This window comes from Pipistrellus kuhlii, unplaced genomic scaffold, assembly GCF_014108245.1.
Source record: "Pipistrellus kuhlii isolate mPipKuh1 unplaced genomic scaffold, mPipKuh1.p scaffold_m20_p_13, whole genome shotgun sequence".
Lineage (NCBI taxonomy): Eukaryota > Metazoa > Chordata > Mammalia > Chiroptera > Vespertilionidae > Pipistrellus > Pipistrellus kuhlii.
Window position 1 is genome coordinate 38,023,273 of NW_023425438.1, and position 15,844 is coordinate 38,039,116.

Below are 15,844 nucleotides of genomic sequence, written 5' to 3' on the forward strand. Positions count from 1 at the left end.
GGTGTAGTGAGAATGAGAGACAAACAAAGAAAACTATTCTAATAAGGAAAAAGAGGCAAACATTAACTGCAGATAAAACATAAAAGTTTAAAAACAGAAAACATAGTCACGATACATCCAACTTGACTCTAAATGTTATTTATAAATTTATAAATGTTATTTATAAAATTAGAATGTGAATACTGAATATCCTTAGACCCCCAAACCATGATAACTATCTTGGGACGGTGAGGAGAGTTGGGGAGAGAAGCATGTTTCTGGGGGTGGATATAAGAGAGCTGGATTCTCAGCTACCATAATAGATAACACACAAAAAATGAGTTGAGAAATAGCAGTATAGATAAACACGTTAGTGTGAAATACAGATTTCTATCTGAAGAGACAGCTATAAGTATTTGCTTCTGGGGAACAGGGATGGGAACTGAAGAGGGAGGATGGCAGCATACTGTTTTTCCTTACAAATGTTTTAGTACTATTGACTTTTTGAACTACGCACACAAATTACCTTTAAAAATGTGAAATTAATTTTTTAAGCTTTTGAAATAAAGTTTATGAATAAAAAAAAAACTTTGGTACATTAACCATCAGTCTCTGTATCATTAAAGTTGCCTTATACTACATCCCCCAAACCAAACACAAGCATCAATATTTCAATTGGCTCTAGTTCAAGTTCCTACATACTCTTTGAAAAAATTAGGGGTCAGTGGTGGAAAAAGGGGGACATCTGTAATACTTTCAACAATAAAGATAAATTAAAGTTTAAAAAATTACAGTGTCCTAGCTTAATCCCCACCATCTGCTCATCCTACCTTTCCCACCCTCAACTTGAACTTTTGGCGAGTAGCATACTGGTAATTATTAATCAATTCTTGGGGGGAAAGAGTTCTGATTTGTAGCATTTGCCAATTTCTGTGGTGTAAATATTCCCGTAGTGGCTGATTTCAAGCTATCACTATGCCGTCATTGAATGTGGACATGGGAAGAGGGACACACATAGGCTCCAGCAAACTACTGCCTTTGGGCCTCTCCAGCCTCACCAGCCGCCATGCTTCCCACCGGACTCAGGGTACCAGGGAGACCTGAGTAAATCCTCCCAAAGCCAGAGACCCACAGGGGGACGCAGTCGCAGTAGGAGTGGGTGCTGAGGGGAAAAGGAGTGGTCTGGCTGCAGGGAAAAGGTGAGGAATTGGTGGCTTCCTTCCTTCCCCGCCGCCGGCAGAGTTACCTGCTCATTGGTGACCCCCGGGCGCAGGGTCCCGTGCTTATAGTCCTCCAGCAGCTGCACGGCCTCTCGGAGACGTCTCTGCAGGGAAGAGAAGGGAGACGTTGAGGGGCACAGACCCAGGGCTCCATTAACCCTTTCCCATTCCGGAAGGCATCTGTGTTGATCAAGGATTGACAATAGCACAGTGTGCCAGGCCTGCCCTCCAGTTCATCGGACACACGCTGCACAACAAAGAAGGATGCAACCTACACGTCCTTTCGTAGGGAATTGGCCAAGTGGCTGTGCGATAAGAATGCCATGAAACATTATTCGGCAGCTGAAAAAGTGAAGTAGATCTACATGCGATGCTATGGCCATAACTCCCAAGATATTTCCTGAGTGAGAAAGCGAATTGCAGAGCCATATGATACCGTGCATTGTACCAAACAAAACACGCACGCACACACACACACACACACACACACACACCCCAGTGTTTTCTATGGGAATATGTATGTGTGTAAATAAATAAATAAAAAAAGCTTCGGGAGGAGACCACCCCAAACTGGTGACAAGGGTTATCTTAGGGTTGGAGAAAAGGGCCCGATTTGGCCAGGAGTATCATAAGGAACTTTAATCTTAATTGCAATACTGAAAGTTTTTATAGAGAAAACATATTTATGTAATACTGCTATAATTTCTTTTCAAGATTTTAAAAACACTAGCAGAGATTTACATACTAACATGCATATGGCTACAGTAACTGATGGGGAAAGAGAGAAAATAAAAGAAGATAAAAATTGTATGATTTTTAAAAATTTAAAAGCTAAAGAGACAGTGACTGTGATCGATGGCCACCTCTGTCCACCAAAACATCTGTATACTAGTAAGTATGATCATAGCAACACTACTGAAATAGTCTCAAACAATTCAAATGCCAATAATAGACTGAATAAATTGTCGTCTATGTACACAATGAAATATCATACAATTTTAAAAAGCAAATTACAAATACATGTTACAACGTAGATGAATCTGACAAACATAATGTAGCCAAATGTGTTTTCCAAAAATGGCCACCCCAATTAATCCCATTCCCCATGCTCTTCCAGAACCTTCTCACATCCTCTATGCCCCCAAACCTTGATCCAGGGAAGATTGTCATGACTGCCTCAACAAACAGAGTTTGAGGTTAGGTCATAAAAATGCCTTGCACCTCCACCTTGTTTTCTTGCGATGGTTGCTCTCTGGGAACTCAGCTGCCGTATTGCAAGGAAGCCCAAGCACCCCATTTAGACAACCACATGTAGAGCGACTGAGGGCCTGGCCCACAGCTCCAGCTGAACCCCCCGCGGATGCTCAGCACCAGCTTGCTCACCGTGCAAGTGAGGCACCTTGGAAAGGCCCTTCCATCCCCCTGCTCAGAGCAAAAACAAACCACCCCCCTCTTAGCCCGGCCCAATCTGAGGACCCGTGAGCTAAATGATGGACTGTTGTTGTTTTGAGCCACTATATTTTGGGGTGATGTCTTACGTAGTAATAGACAGCTAATATGCATGATAAGCAAATAAGTTAGATGTAAAAGAATATAGTATACAAAGTTAAAAAAAAAAAAAAAAAACACAGGCAAAACTCACCTATGGTGGTAGAGGTCATTAGAGTGCCACCTTTAGGGGTACTTACTGACTGGGAAAGGACATGAGGGAACCCTCCAGGGTAATGGAAATGGAAATGTCTGATCCAAGTGGTGGTTACATGGGCATGAACATATGTCAAAATCCAAAAAGCAATACACTTAGGATATGTGCATTTTACTGTATGTATGTTGTATTTAAAAAAAAAAATAGTAATAAACAGACAACAGTGATAGAAGGTAGCTTATGTCAAACACTGGTGAGGGACCCAGCCATCAGGGATGCCCAGTTTGGGGGGGGAAAAAAAATCAAGTGAAGCCACCATTCCCCTCCTTAAAAAAAAAAAAAAAAAAAAAAATATATATATATATATATATATATATATATATATATATATATATATATATATATGAAATTGGTTTCAGAGAGGAAGAGAGAGGGAGAGAGGCATCGGTGATGAGAGAGAATCATTGATCTGCTGCCTCCGCCTCCTGCACACCCCCTACTGGAGATGGAGCCCACATCCCAGGCATGTGCCCTGACTAGGAATGGAACCGTGATCTTCTGGTTCTATGCTCAACCACTGAGTCACACTGGCAGTGTACCATTCCCCTTTGACAGAGGAGGGGCGAGGCTGGCCGGAAACAGGAGTAGACAAGACCTCAACGTAAGCCCATTCGTTGGTCTAGAGGAGGTGGCAACGGGAGAGGGGGGTGTGGGAAGAGACTGAACATAAACTGTGCACCTATGGATGAGGACAATGGGGGGTGGGGAAAGGGCAGAAGGTGGGGTGGGAACCTGGTGGAGGGGAGCAATGGAGGTGGGGGGGGGGAGAGTGAAGAACATTTATAATAATATGAACAATAAAGATTTATTTGAAAGTAAATAAATAAATAAATAAATAAATAAAATAAAGGAGGCGGCAGCACCAGGAAGGGCACCGGTGGAGCAGACAGCGGGTCTGCTGAGCCAGCTGACAGGGAGGCCTCACAGGGTGAAAAACGAACAGCAGCCTCCTGTCCTGTAACAACGGAGATAACTGCCCGTTCGGACGCCCCGGCCCAGCAGGACTGGGTGTGAGGCACCCAAGGCCCGGGCTGGTCTAACCAAGGGCCTCAGGGGCCAGGAAAACCTGCTTGGGGGCAGCCTGACTGCTGGGCAGTACTGTCCCTGCCCTTTCAAATAGATGTGTATCAATTTGGACATCCAGAGAGCTTTCCCAGAATCTGCGCTTCCAAACTGGAGACAGCTTTGTGTTTTCAGGGTTCCCCCTTTCAATTAATTCCCCCTGGGTAGAGGAAATGCCAGCAGAGAAAAGAAAAGAAAAAAGAAAAAAAACACAGAGAAAAGCACAAAAATCATTTTAAATCACCTGTAAACATACCACTGAGATCACTGCTGCAAAAGTAGGGCGATACTCCTCCAGTCTCATACATTTGCTTTTCACGTGGACCGTTGTTTTAACTTGCTTACAGTCATGCAGATAGACAGTGGGCAGCTTGGTCAGACCCTTTCTCTGTCCCCCCACCACCACCCTCAAAGCCTCCTGGTGCTGCCGCAGCCCCCACCCCTGGCCCGCTTCCTCCCTGGGCCGCAGCTCCCGCCCGCAGACAATGAGTGCTCCACTTTCCGCCCTGAATGGTGAATGGCCCGCGTTCTCATTATTCCCCCACCCCAGGGATTCTCCCGAGTTCCTCTAACAACCTGGCCAGCTTCCATCCCATTGGACACGGTCATCAAAGGGAGGCCCCCAGCCACAAGAGTGGGTTCCCAAGAGCGCTCCAATCTTGGCGTGGGTGGAGGGGGAACAAAATCCAAAGTTCCTGAAGACAAAGCTGGGAATCCACGACTGCAGGAAGCTAGAACCTGCTCTTCTGCTTGGGAGCCTTCCCGGCCCTCCGCCAGGCCCCGTCAGAGGCCCCGGGCTGCTCTCTGGGACAGACGGGGGCCGAGGCCACTTACCTTAGGCCCCTGAGGGCTGGCTGCTCTGGGGCCCGTCTCCCCACAGAGAAGGGGGCCATTTTCAGGAGAGAGCCAACCCCCCTCTCACCCTATGCATTGCGGGGCTTGGCAGAAAGCATGAGAGGGGCGAAGGAAGATGGAGGCCAGTGGGAGGGTGAACTTTGCAGGAAGTTCGCTCAACCAGGAACAGGCAGCCGGGCCCTGAATGCAGGCGGGCGAGGAGCCCGGCCGGCTGGAGGTAAGACTGGGAGCCCAGGACGCCCAGGCTGCTGCCTCCCAGACTCCGCCGCAGCCTGCCTGCCTCTGGCTCACCTGCCAACAAGTGTCCCCGGAGGGTGTCTCCGGGGCATGGTCTCCAGAAGGTCCCTCGGAAACGTTGGTACCTGGGAGGTGTGTTCCGGGGGCAGGGGATTTGGCCAGAGGAGAATCCTGGCCCCAGATCCCCAGGGGAAGAGGAAGCAAAGGGACAGGCATGGAGTGTTAGGGTGGTGGACACAGAGCGGGAGAAGGGGCCAGATAGGAATGGGGACAGAGGGACACAGAAGGGAAGGGCGCAGGAAGGAAAGCTGGGCGTCATCAGAAGGAAAACCAATCTGTTTAGGGGTGCAGAGAGGGTAGCCTAGCACCCCCCACCCCAAACTAAGTGCAGCCTGAGTATAATCCCTGCTTGGTTAAGAGAGGATGGCAAATGGATATATATACTTAATGTAGGAAAATACCTAACATGTTAAATATCTGATGGGAGTGGCGGCATCTGGCCAGGATGGGAGGAAAGCCCAGAAATATTTTACCCTCCCTTTGGTGCAGGGACCTCCACTCTCCAGCTGGTACCTCTATGTTACCACCTCCTGAGTTTGCCCACACTGTTCACGTCACCAAGACACCCTTCCTCCCCAAGTCCATCGGCAACCTCATCCACCCTCCCCCCACCACCACCAGGCTCACTTTCCAGGAATCTTCCGGAAGCGCCCCCTCCTGTGAACAGGCAGAGAGCACGGGTTTGCACCTCTCTGAGCTGCCTGCCCCCTTCCTGCCCGTGTGCTGACGTTCCCTGTCAGACCGCCAGGTGCAGGGAGCGGGGAGCAGGGCTTGGTTTTAGGTTTCTCTGCAGAACCACCCCAGCCTGTCACCACCCGGGGCCACATATAATGTGTGTTTAACAAAAATGCACGACTGAGGCTTCTAGAGGGAGAGGCAAAGGGCATGGTCAGGGTGAGGAATCCAGGTTCTACAGCATCAGACCCATGTCAGTGGACGGTGATGCAGGTTTTACACATTCCCCGGATTCCGAGAGACTGTGCCCTGTTCACAAAGGACACAACTAAAACACGCCCTGTGTGTGTGTGTGTCGTGGCATCATGTGGCCACCCCTTTTCTGAGGAACTGGGGCCACTGAGGGAGGGGCATGTCCTCGCTCAGGGTCACAGAGTGTGGGTGGCACTGGAAAGCCATCACACCCCGGTTCTGAGCCATCTCCCCGAGATGTCGACATGGAAGAGCCCCCTGCTCTCACCACGGTAATTGAGGGCGGGGCGGTCTCAAAAAGCACAACAAGGCTGCATCCTGCCCCCAACCCAAAGCGGATACCCCAAACAAGAAAAGGAAGGTCCTTTTTCACTAAGGTGACCAGGCGTCCCGCTTTTGGGGGACAGTCCCGATTTTTAACATTTTGTTCCGCCTTCCACAGCGTTTTAAAAAAGTCACGGTTCTTTCCAAAAATTGGGACTTTTTTTAAAAAAAATATATTTTATTGATTTTGTACAGAGAGAAAGGGAGAGAGATAGAGAGTTAGAAACATCGATGAGAGAGAGTCATCGATCAGCTGCCTCTTGCACACCCCCTACTGGGGCTATGTCCACAACCAAGGTACATGCCCTTGACCAGAATCAAACCCAGGACCCTTCAGTCCCCAAGCCGACGCTCTGCTCATTGAGCCAAACCGGTCTCGGCAAAAATTGGGACTTTTTTAAAACGCCGCGGAGCGCAGGACAAATTGTTAAAAATCGGGACTGTCCCGCCAAAAGCGGGACGCCTGGTCACCTTATTTTTCACTTTCATTCCAAGCTAAGCCCAGCGTGGCAGAGAAAGTGGAGAGCGGGTTTAGAGAAAGGGTACCACTGAAACACGGCCATTTCAGGCAAAGCTCTTGCGGAACTGAAAAAATGGGAAAGAAGGAGCAGTGTCAAGCGTCAGGGAGAATGAACAGACAGCGTGGTGGGGTGTGCGTGAGGGAACGGAGTGGGGATTGCTGGCAGGGGGTGGGGAGCAGCAGGGTATGTCACATGGTGTTAACTGCTCAGCGTTGAGCTAGCTGATGGTTCTCACCTGGGCCAGTCTTGCACCTGCCAGTGCAGGGCGGTGCATCCTTACCTTTTCTGCAACCCTGGCTGGATCCTTGCCTATTGTGACCCCAGGAGGTGGGACTCATGGGCCAAAGCTAGTGATTTCTGTGCATGCAGAGAGCCAAGCCCTCCTCTCATCTCCCCTGGGCTTTCCCAAGCCCCCTTCTTGCTCCTCCCAGCAGCCCAGGACTCGCAGGGCTGTCTGGTGTGGCTCCCACCAGCCATGAGCCACCCTCTGGGAGGCAGGCCCAATGGGGAGGAAACCAGGGACACGTGGGGAAGGTTCTGCTTTCCGGACGGCTGACCGCTGTGTGAGGTAAACCAATATAATCCGGCAGCGCGGCAAGTACTGCCACCCTTTAGAAAATTAACCTGTCCAGCTATCCCACCAACTGAAAACAATCGTGGCCTCCAGCCTGAATATCCTTCTCTTGGGAATTTGTTCTAAAAAATAAATTTAGCACAGGTGAAAGTGGCATGCCGGTGACTTTTTTTGGGGGATCACAAAAGGCAGTAACAACCTGTCTGTTATACCTATAAGTCTAAGGATAATTATAAAGACTTGGAAATGAATGAAAAAAAAGCAAACAAAAAGTCTATGTCCAATGTAATAAGTATGCCAAAAATGTATGCTGATGGGCAAGCTGTGTATAAATAGGAGATTTTAACTTGATGTGTATAAAGGTACTAACATTTGGGAATATTTTTAAATAAAAAATAATTCCATTAAAGCTGCCTGGAGACTAAGAAAACAGAGTCCTTGAAGTCAAGCTGACTCACCCTTTAGCCTCCTAAATTGAAAGGTAGATAGAACAGGTCTTGTTTGCAAAGTAAATTCGAGACCTACTGATCTACCAACAGAAAAAAAAAAAAAAAAAAAAGCTGGCCAATGTGGCTCAGTTGGTTGGGTGTCATCCCATGAACCATAAGGTTGCCAGTTCAATTCCTGGTCAGGGCATGTGCCCAAGGTTGCAAGATGTGGGCTCAATCCTCTGTAGGGGGCATGCAGGAGGCAGCTGATCAATGTTCCTCTCTCACATCAATGTTTCTCTCACTCCCTCTCCCTTCCTCTCTCTCTAAAAATCAATAATACATATATATTAAAATTCCACTGAAGATTTTTTAAATTATAATAATGCATTTAAATGGACATCCTCACTCGCTGCTAGTGAGAGTATAAACTGATATAATCTTTGCATAGGTTGGTCCAATTTACAGGGCAATTGGCAACATCTTAAAACGCCTGAAAATGCTTTTCATGCAGAAATTCCACTTCTAGGAATTTATCAAAAGGAAATAAAGAGGAAAATTAGGAGATTTATGATCAAGGATATTTATTGAAATATAATGGCAAAAAAACCTTGAAACTACTCAAATGGAAAAAAACAACTAAACATAGAATAACTACATGGGAAATTACATGCAATTGTTAAGCACATTTTGAAACAACATTTAATGACAAGGAAAATGCTCATGATATGTTACATGGAAAAATAATATATATTATGTATACATTTATGTTATGTATACAAATATATATGATTATTTATGTATCTATATAGAGCTACATTTATACATTTTATGCAAACATCTTCATTTTGAACATAAACATACATCAAAATGCTACATTATTATTTCTGGCAGGTATGATAATACGTAAGCAGTTTTTCTTTTTTTCTTTAGACTTTCATATATTTCCCTATATGTAGGGATTAATACCAGAATCACATCACATCAGGGGTCATATAATGTCAGGGTTTTTTTCAATGTTAGTGATGCTAAGTATGGTCATCTGGTTAAAGGGGAATCCTCCAACCACTGTAAAGGTACCTTTTCCCCTTTGTAATTGCTAAATAATCCTTAGGGTGATACCGCTACAGAGCACACAAATATCCTGTTCCCAACAATCTCTTGCTCTACAGAAATAGCATCCATTAATGATTACACAAAGGTTATTTCCTTACTTATTAGCTGACACCCTTCTGCAAAGAAGAGCTTCCTTTTCCCACTTTTTTAATATTACTATGGACTCTTGGGTTTATTATTATTATTATTATTACTCAATGTATTACAATCCATTGCTCTTATTCTTCTTAATGTTGGAATTGTCCCAAAGGTGGCCAGTGGGTTGCCCTTCAAGCCATTCACCGAGTCTCCATCATCCTATGTGCACTTTCTTACTTTATGTAACAATTCTCCTTGCCCCGCATGTGGATCTGGCCATCTCTACAGGAAGCCCTGGCTCCTCCGATGGATGGTGAGTGGCACATTGTTACTAAGTATCATTGCTTCTAGGCCCTTTCAGTGAACAGACCAGGAAATTGGGAAGTGTGTGTGTGTGTGTGTGTGTGTGTGTGTGTGTGTGTAAATCATGAGTTCATACTGGTACCTCCAATTCTAATTCAAACATCACATAATTCTTTGTCTTTTCCCTACTTGGTATTTGTATCCCCCTACTCCCAGGTGATGACAGTTTCCAACCCCAGTATGATTACTGACTTGTTCTAGCCCAGTGTTTCCCAACCTTCTCTCATGATGAGAATCACCTGGTGGAGTTGTTAAAACACAGATTCCCGGATCCCAACTATAAGAAGTGCTATCAGGAATCTGTGTTTTAACACCTCCACCAGGTGATTCTCATCATGAGAGAAGGTTGGGAAACACTGTTCTAGACTACACTACCGCCCCTAGTTCCAGATCACTAACCAATCCAGCGCTGGTATTGAAATGGTGCTATTAACACTATTTCAGATAGTTTTCTGTGCTCTTCAAGATGATAATCTATCAACCATTCATTCCCTCAAATAGTTATTGAGTTCAGAATAGCAATTCCCTTTTACCTTCAGCCCATGATTAAAAGCAGCCGGGATGTCAGCGGGGCACCGCTGCCCTCAGAGGCCGAGGTGGGATTCCATGACTTTCGCGGAGGCCAAAGCTGGGGCTTCTGCCGGCTCCCGGCCGTTCCTTCCTCAGGCTGACCCCCCACACTGCACCCTGACGGAGACCACATCTCTCAATATCCCTCAAATAATCCACTTTTGCGGACATTTCATGAACCAGGCAAACTTTGCTGAGAGTTTTCCAGGAATGATGAAAGAGACAATACTGGGTCAGTCAACGATTATCAAAGCACAGTAGGCACGACCCACCTCAAAAGACCCCCAGGGCCCTGGCCAGGTGTGGCTCATTGATTGGGCATCCTTAGAGGTCGCTGGTTCAATTCCAGGTTAGGGCACATGCCCGGATTGTGGCTCCCCCAGTAGGGGGCGTGCAGGAGGCAGCCATCAATGTTAATACGCTCACATTGATTTTTTTCACTTCTCCCTTCCTCTATCTCTAAAAATCAATAAACTATTAAAAACACTAAAAGAGAGCCCCCAGGCCCTGGCCTGTCAGCTCACCAGGTTACTTGCTCTCCTTCCCACTTTCTTCCTTTCCTTCCTCCTCTCTCCTCTCTTCTCCAGGATCAAAGCACAGTCCCTCCCGCTCTGGCAAGCAGACCAGCCTCCTCCTCTGAAGCCTGGCTCAACACCCCGATGAAACAAAGATAGCCTTCTTCCCGAGAGAAATTACCATGAATACAACGTCCTCCGCCTCATTGCACACCAGAGGGCCGGGATCTTTGGAAAGCTCGGTCAGTTCAAACATGGCAAACTAGCTGCAAACTCTCTCAGGACAAGTCTGTCTGTTCCATCGGCCACTGCCCCCACCGGTTACCGGGTCACAGATGGCTCACGCTGCCCAGGATCTGGCCACCTTGGGAAACTCTGGTTTCCAGGGCCACCTCCTCCTGTCCTCCACAACCCTCCCACCCTCACAGGCAAACTGGGCCGCCCCACGCTCTCCTTCCCAGGACACCAGCCAGGGCCCTGGGAGAGAAGCCGTGTTCTGGTCAGTGAGCCCAGCAGAGGGTCTGGCGCCCTGGCAGTGCCACAGTTCATGGGGGAGGGGCTCAGGAAGAGCCTTGGCCCCTCAGGACCTCTGATTTCTCACTGTGGCCTTGCCAAGTCGCCTGCCTAGACAAGAACCAGCCGAGGGCCTGAAGACCCCACTCACGGCTCTTCAGAGCTTTCAGGGCCTAGAATAGGGGTGTCGAACTCAATCAGAGAAGGGGCCAAAATCTAAAATCCAGCCTAAATCGCGGGCCGAATGGTTTACTGAACAGTCATAAACTGTCATTGTGATGGAAACGCAGCGGAGTGCAGTGATGACAGCGCGGTGCGGGCCACATTGCAAGGCCTGGCAGGACGGATTTGGCCCGCGGGCCTTGTGTTTGACACATGTGGCCTAGAAGATGTCCTGTGGGCAGACACTTCCCAAAAGGCCAGCAGGCAGCGCTAGAAACAGTCCCCAGTTGCTGGGGAGGGGGGAGGGGGAGTGGGGTCAGGGTGGTCGAGGAGGCGGGCAGTGCTAGGGGAGGAAAGTGTAGAAGATCATTCTGGGAAGTCGATCATGATCTTTGATGAGGGGAGGGGAACATGTGGAATCTGGAAAATACTCTGAAACTACATTGCAGTGGTTTTATTTTCTAGCTGGTAAGTAATTGCTTTGACAGTTGGTTTGATTCATAATAAAGCATGAGGTTTTTATGTTTAGTCATGGGATTTAGACCCAAATGGGTTAGTGATGTACAAGAAGGTTGCAGCCTCTCGGAGTGTTAGAGCTGAGGTGGAGGACGTGGCGCAGGCACAGAGCGGTGAGCGGAGTGGCCTGGGGCCAAGGAGAGGTGGACGGAGGTGGGTGAGCCTGGGCTCCAGCAGCAGGTCACGCTGTCGCCGCCCACCCGCCCCCAGAGCCCCGGCCGGCTCCGGCTCACGGTGGCCTGGGGAGCACTGAATGCCTCCCGACCTTCTGGGTGCCCCGCGGTTGCCTCTCAGCACCCCTCAAAGGCCTCCGTTAGCACCTCTATCGTTTGAGCGAAGCACTGGCCTCTGCTGACTCCTCCATCCACAGGTAGCATTTAGGTTGGGACTTATGTGGCAGCTGTATCTAGTTTTGCAGCATTCTGGAACTTCCTAGAAAGACACATACTCTAGGCTAGGCCAGGAGTTTCTGTGGTTTGGGGCTCCTCCCAGTTTCAGTGTGACGGCAGAGACAACTCCTTAGGAGAGTCCCGACGGTGCCGAGCAGCACAGCAGGAGGCCCGGAGGGTAGGCGGGACCAGCAAGGAAATGCCTGAGCCCTCCATCCCGCTGAGGCGTGCGGAGACCACCGGGTCAGCGGCCACGTCTCACAGCCCTGGGTGGTGCCCATGCACAGTGCGGGCCGTTCTGGGCCCCGGGGCCTGGCAGGCCTTGTGCTCCTCTCCGCCCTGGCTCTTCCCTCCCTGAGCTGACCCGCTCCGGGCTGACGCCAGGCCGTGCTCACAGGGATGGACGGGGAAGTGCCGTCTGAGCAGGAAGCCCACGAAGGGGCTCAGGGGCTTGCTCAGGGTGTGGCCCGCCCGGTCACCTTGGGAAAGGTCCCTAAGGAGCGGGGATGCAAACTGATGAAGAGTGAGGGCTCCAAGGACAGCGTACTTGCGTGCATCCCATGAGACTTCCCCTGTCCATTTCCTCATCCGCTCGATGGAGCTGAAACAGGTCTACCTCCCGGGCTGCTGCGAGTTAATCTGATGATCTGACCCAAGTACAATGCATACAACCTGCCGTGCTCACAGGAAGTGCTTAGCAAATCTTTGCTATTTTGCGTGTGCACGCATTCCCACACGCTTCTGTAAATACATGTGCAAGGGCTACAGAGACACGCTTCCTGGGGCAGCTGAAGTAAGCGGAATCTGTTTGAATTTGACAAGAGCAGGTGCTGGTGGGGCTGGCGAGCAACGGGAACATTGTGGATAGGAATGTAAAGCGTGCAGTCCGGCCGCCTCCTAGGAAGTGAAACACACACTTACCACGCTCACATTGTGAGCCAGCGATCCCGTGCCTAGTTCCTTACTCACAGAAGTGAAAGCACACATCCACACAAAGAAGGCTCACGGCGGTTTTATTTATAATAGCCCAGGTGGTCAGCAACAAGGGGACGGACAGACACATGCCGGGACGTCTGCCTGGTGGAATACGACCCGGCAATGAGAAGGGATGCAGAACTGACACACGCAACATCACAAATGAAACTCAAAAGCAGGATGTGAAGGAAAGGAAAGCAGGCGCCTACTGTTGTGTTCCATTTGCATGACATTCTGGAAACAGCCAGGCAGCAGGGACAGAAAACAGGTACGTGGTTGCCAGGGGCTGGATAGGGAAGACGGAATACTACCCTCTTTCCCCGAAAATAAGACAGTGTCTTATATTAATTCTTTCTCCCAAAGCTGCGCTAGGTCTTATTTTCAGGGGATGTCTTATCTTTCCATGTGCTAGGTCTTATTTTTGGAGGATGTCTTATTTTCGGGGAAACACGGTAACGGGAAGGAGGGGGCATTTTCAGGTCACAGAAATGCCCTACATTGTTACCGTGGGGCTGGATTCATGAGTGAATGTTGGTCAAAATTCACAGCATGGCCGGGACCGGTTTAGCTCAATGGATAGAGCGTCGGCTTGGGGACTGAAGGGACCCGGGTTCGATTCCGGTCAAGGGCATATACCTTGGTTGCGGGCATATCCCCAGTAGGGGGTGTGCAGGAGGCAACTGATCGATGTTTCTCTCTCATCGATGTTTCTAACTCTCTATCTCTCTCCCTTCCTCTCTGTACAAAATCAATAAAATATATTAAAAAAAAAAAAAAAAAAAAAAGAATAACACAAAAAAAAAAAAAAAAAATTCACAGCATGGCTCACACGTAAAAGGTAAATTATACCTTTATCACCTGGGAGAGGAGGGAACGGAATAGGAAGGGTGCATGAAGGATACTTCTTTGTTCTACTTAAACATTTGTGCTGTTCGAACTTTTATAATGAGCGTGTGATTCATGAAGTTGGAAATAAGTTTATTAAAGTGTGAAGTGATGGTGAGGACGATGGTGAGGATGGTGATCTACCTGCCTGGCAGGGTCATGGTGAGATCCGAATGAGATGAGACAATGTGTAGGGAGGGCGCACACACAGATTCCTCGGATCTTCTAGAGTAGGGGTGTCGAACTCAATCAGAGAAGGGGCCAAAATCTAAAATCCAGCCTAAATCGCGGGCGGAATGGTTTACTGAACAGTCATAAACTGTCATTGTGATGGAAACGCAGTGGAGTGCAGTGATGACAGCGCGGTGTGGGCCACATTGCAAGGCCTGGCGGGACGGATTTGGCCCGCGGGCCTTGTGTTTGACACATGTGTTCTAGAGGACAAGGCGAAGGGGCCGAGGGGCCTCCGCAGGAGTGACAGCCATGACTTACCTCAGTGACAAAGAGCGTTCGAGGGTCGATGATATCCAAGAAGTGCCTGAAGCGGCCATAGAAGGATGTCTGGAGAAGGGGGTGGGAGAGGAGAGGAGATCAGCTACTGTAGACCAGTGTTTCCCAAACTTTTGACATAATTTTCGTAACGCTGTGTACCCCTCATACTCATGAGAATGTAGAATTAGGTGCAGCTAAGCACGGTGCAGTGCATATCCCCACCAAACTCCGGTGCAACGCGTACTCCCACCAAACTCTTCGCGTACACCTGGGGGTACGTGTACCACACTTTGGGAAACACTGCTATAGACCATCCTCCAGCCACTGGGGACCCGCCCCCCACACCTCACCCCCACTGTTGGGGCCCACAGTCATGGGAGATGCATACCAATGAGGCCTCCCTGCTCAGTGACCTGAGAGCCGTTTGCCCAGGCTGAGGGCTTTCGAACATCAATTCAGAAAGACCATTAAGGCTCAGTGACTGTCCCAACTTCTCTTTGAGGTGTGTCCCATTTTTCTTCCTTTTCCCGCAGGGCCCTGAGGTCCACTCCAAGCCTTTCCGCAGCTCCCATTCCCCACCACTGAGCACAGGGGCTGGAGGTCGGGCCTGGTCCCCACCCTCTCCCAGCCTTCCCTGACCACCACAGCCTCCCAGCCTTGAAAGGGCCTCTCCAGTGAGGGAAGGTCCCTCTCCAAGGTCAAGTTCCCCAGAGGCAGAGCTCCAGCACCTCAGCCCCCTGCGTGCACCCCCAGGCCCTCCTTCACCCACGGCTCTGGAGCTGCTGTGAGGCCCAGGACAAGGGGCTGACCCCCTCCAGCCTGGCCCCGGGGCAGGGTCCGTGGAAAAGAAGAGCTTTGTGCAAAGCAGGCCACAGGCATTAGAGCCCAATGAAAGGCAACCCAGCAACCAGGGACAGAGCCAGCTAGGCAAAGCCAAGCAAGGGAGGGGACAGGGGGGTGCCAAGCTAGGGGACAAAGGGAGAAGCTGCAAACGCCAGGGGTTCATGCCTCGTTACACTCCCAAGCTCTGTCCCAGATGCTCCCAGGAGCCCCACAGCCCTCCGGGCACCGTCCTCTGCTCCGCACAGCGAGGGAGCACACGCCTCCACACGCCTCCCCGTGCTCACTAGGAAACCAGGCCCTGCAGCCAACGTCTGCTCCTTCCCCTTCCCTGTCAGACCCTGCAACAGGCCCCTGGTCACCTCCAAGTCCCCTGCACACAGCAGGCCCCCCGCGGCCTCCCGCTCTGCTCACCACCCCGCCCTGGAGCAGCCTCCACCTCCTGCCTTTCACAGATGAAGCTTCGCTGCCATTCCTCTAACTCCCACAGTCAAAGGGCCTGAACCGCCAAGCTCACGCTGTTGTCCGGGCAACAGGA

At 49.6% G+C, this 15,844-nt stretch overlaps 1 protein-coding gene and 1 non-coding gene across 7 annotated transcripts in view; one reads left to right on the forward strand and one right to left on the reverse strand.

Annotated features, from left to right (window-relative positions):
• The window catches only part of SFXN5 (sideroflexin 5), a 107,614-nt gene that overhangs the window by 86,029 nt on the left and 5,741 nt on the right, over positions 1 to 15,844 (reverse strand). For 3 of the 6 annotated variants that reach the window (XM_036435714.2, XM_036435711.2, XM_045580898.1), the window contains exons 2-3: positions 14,467 to 14,535; positions 1,226 to 1,303 (exon numbers count right to left, since the gene is read on the reverse strand). In XM_036435714.2, the coding sequence (XP_036291607.1) occupies positions 1,226 to 1,303; positions 14,467 to 14,535 (147 nt within the window). Of the gene's footprint in view, positions 1 to 1,225; positions 1,348 to 12,093; positions 12,132 to 14,466; positions 14,536 to 15,844 lie in introns of all 6 variants that reach the window. The other 3 variants (XM_036435712.2, XM_045580899.1, XM_036435713.2) reach the window with 2 other exon arrangements.
• On the forward strand, positions 7,879 to 8,005 carry LOC118717862. Its single transcript, XR_004987624.1, has one exon. It is a non-coding gene; the product is annotated as a small Cajal body-specific RNA 15 (non-coding RNA).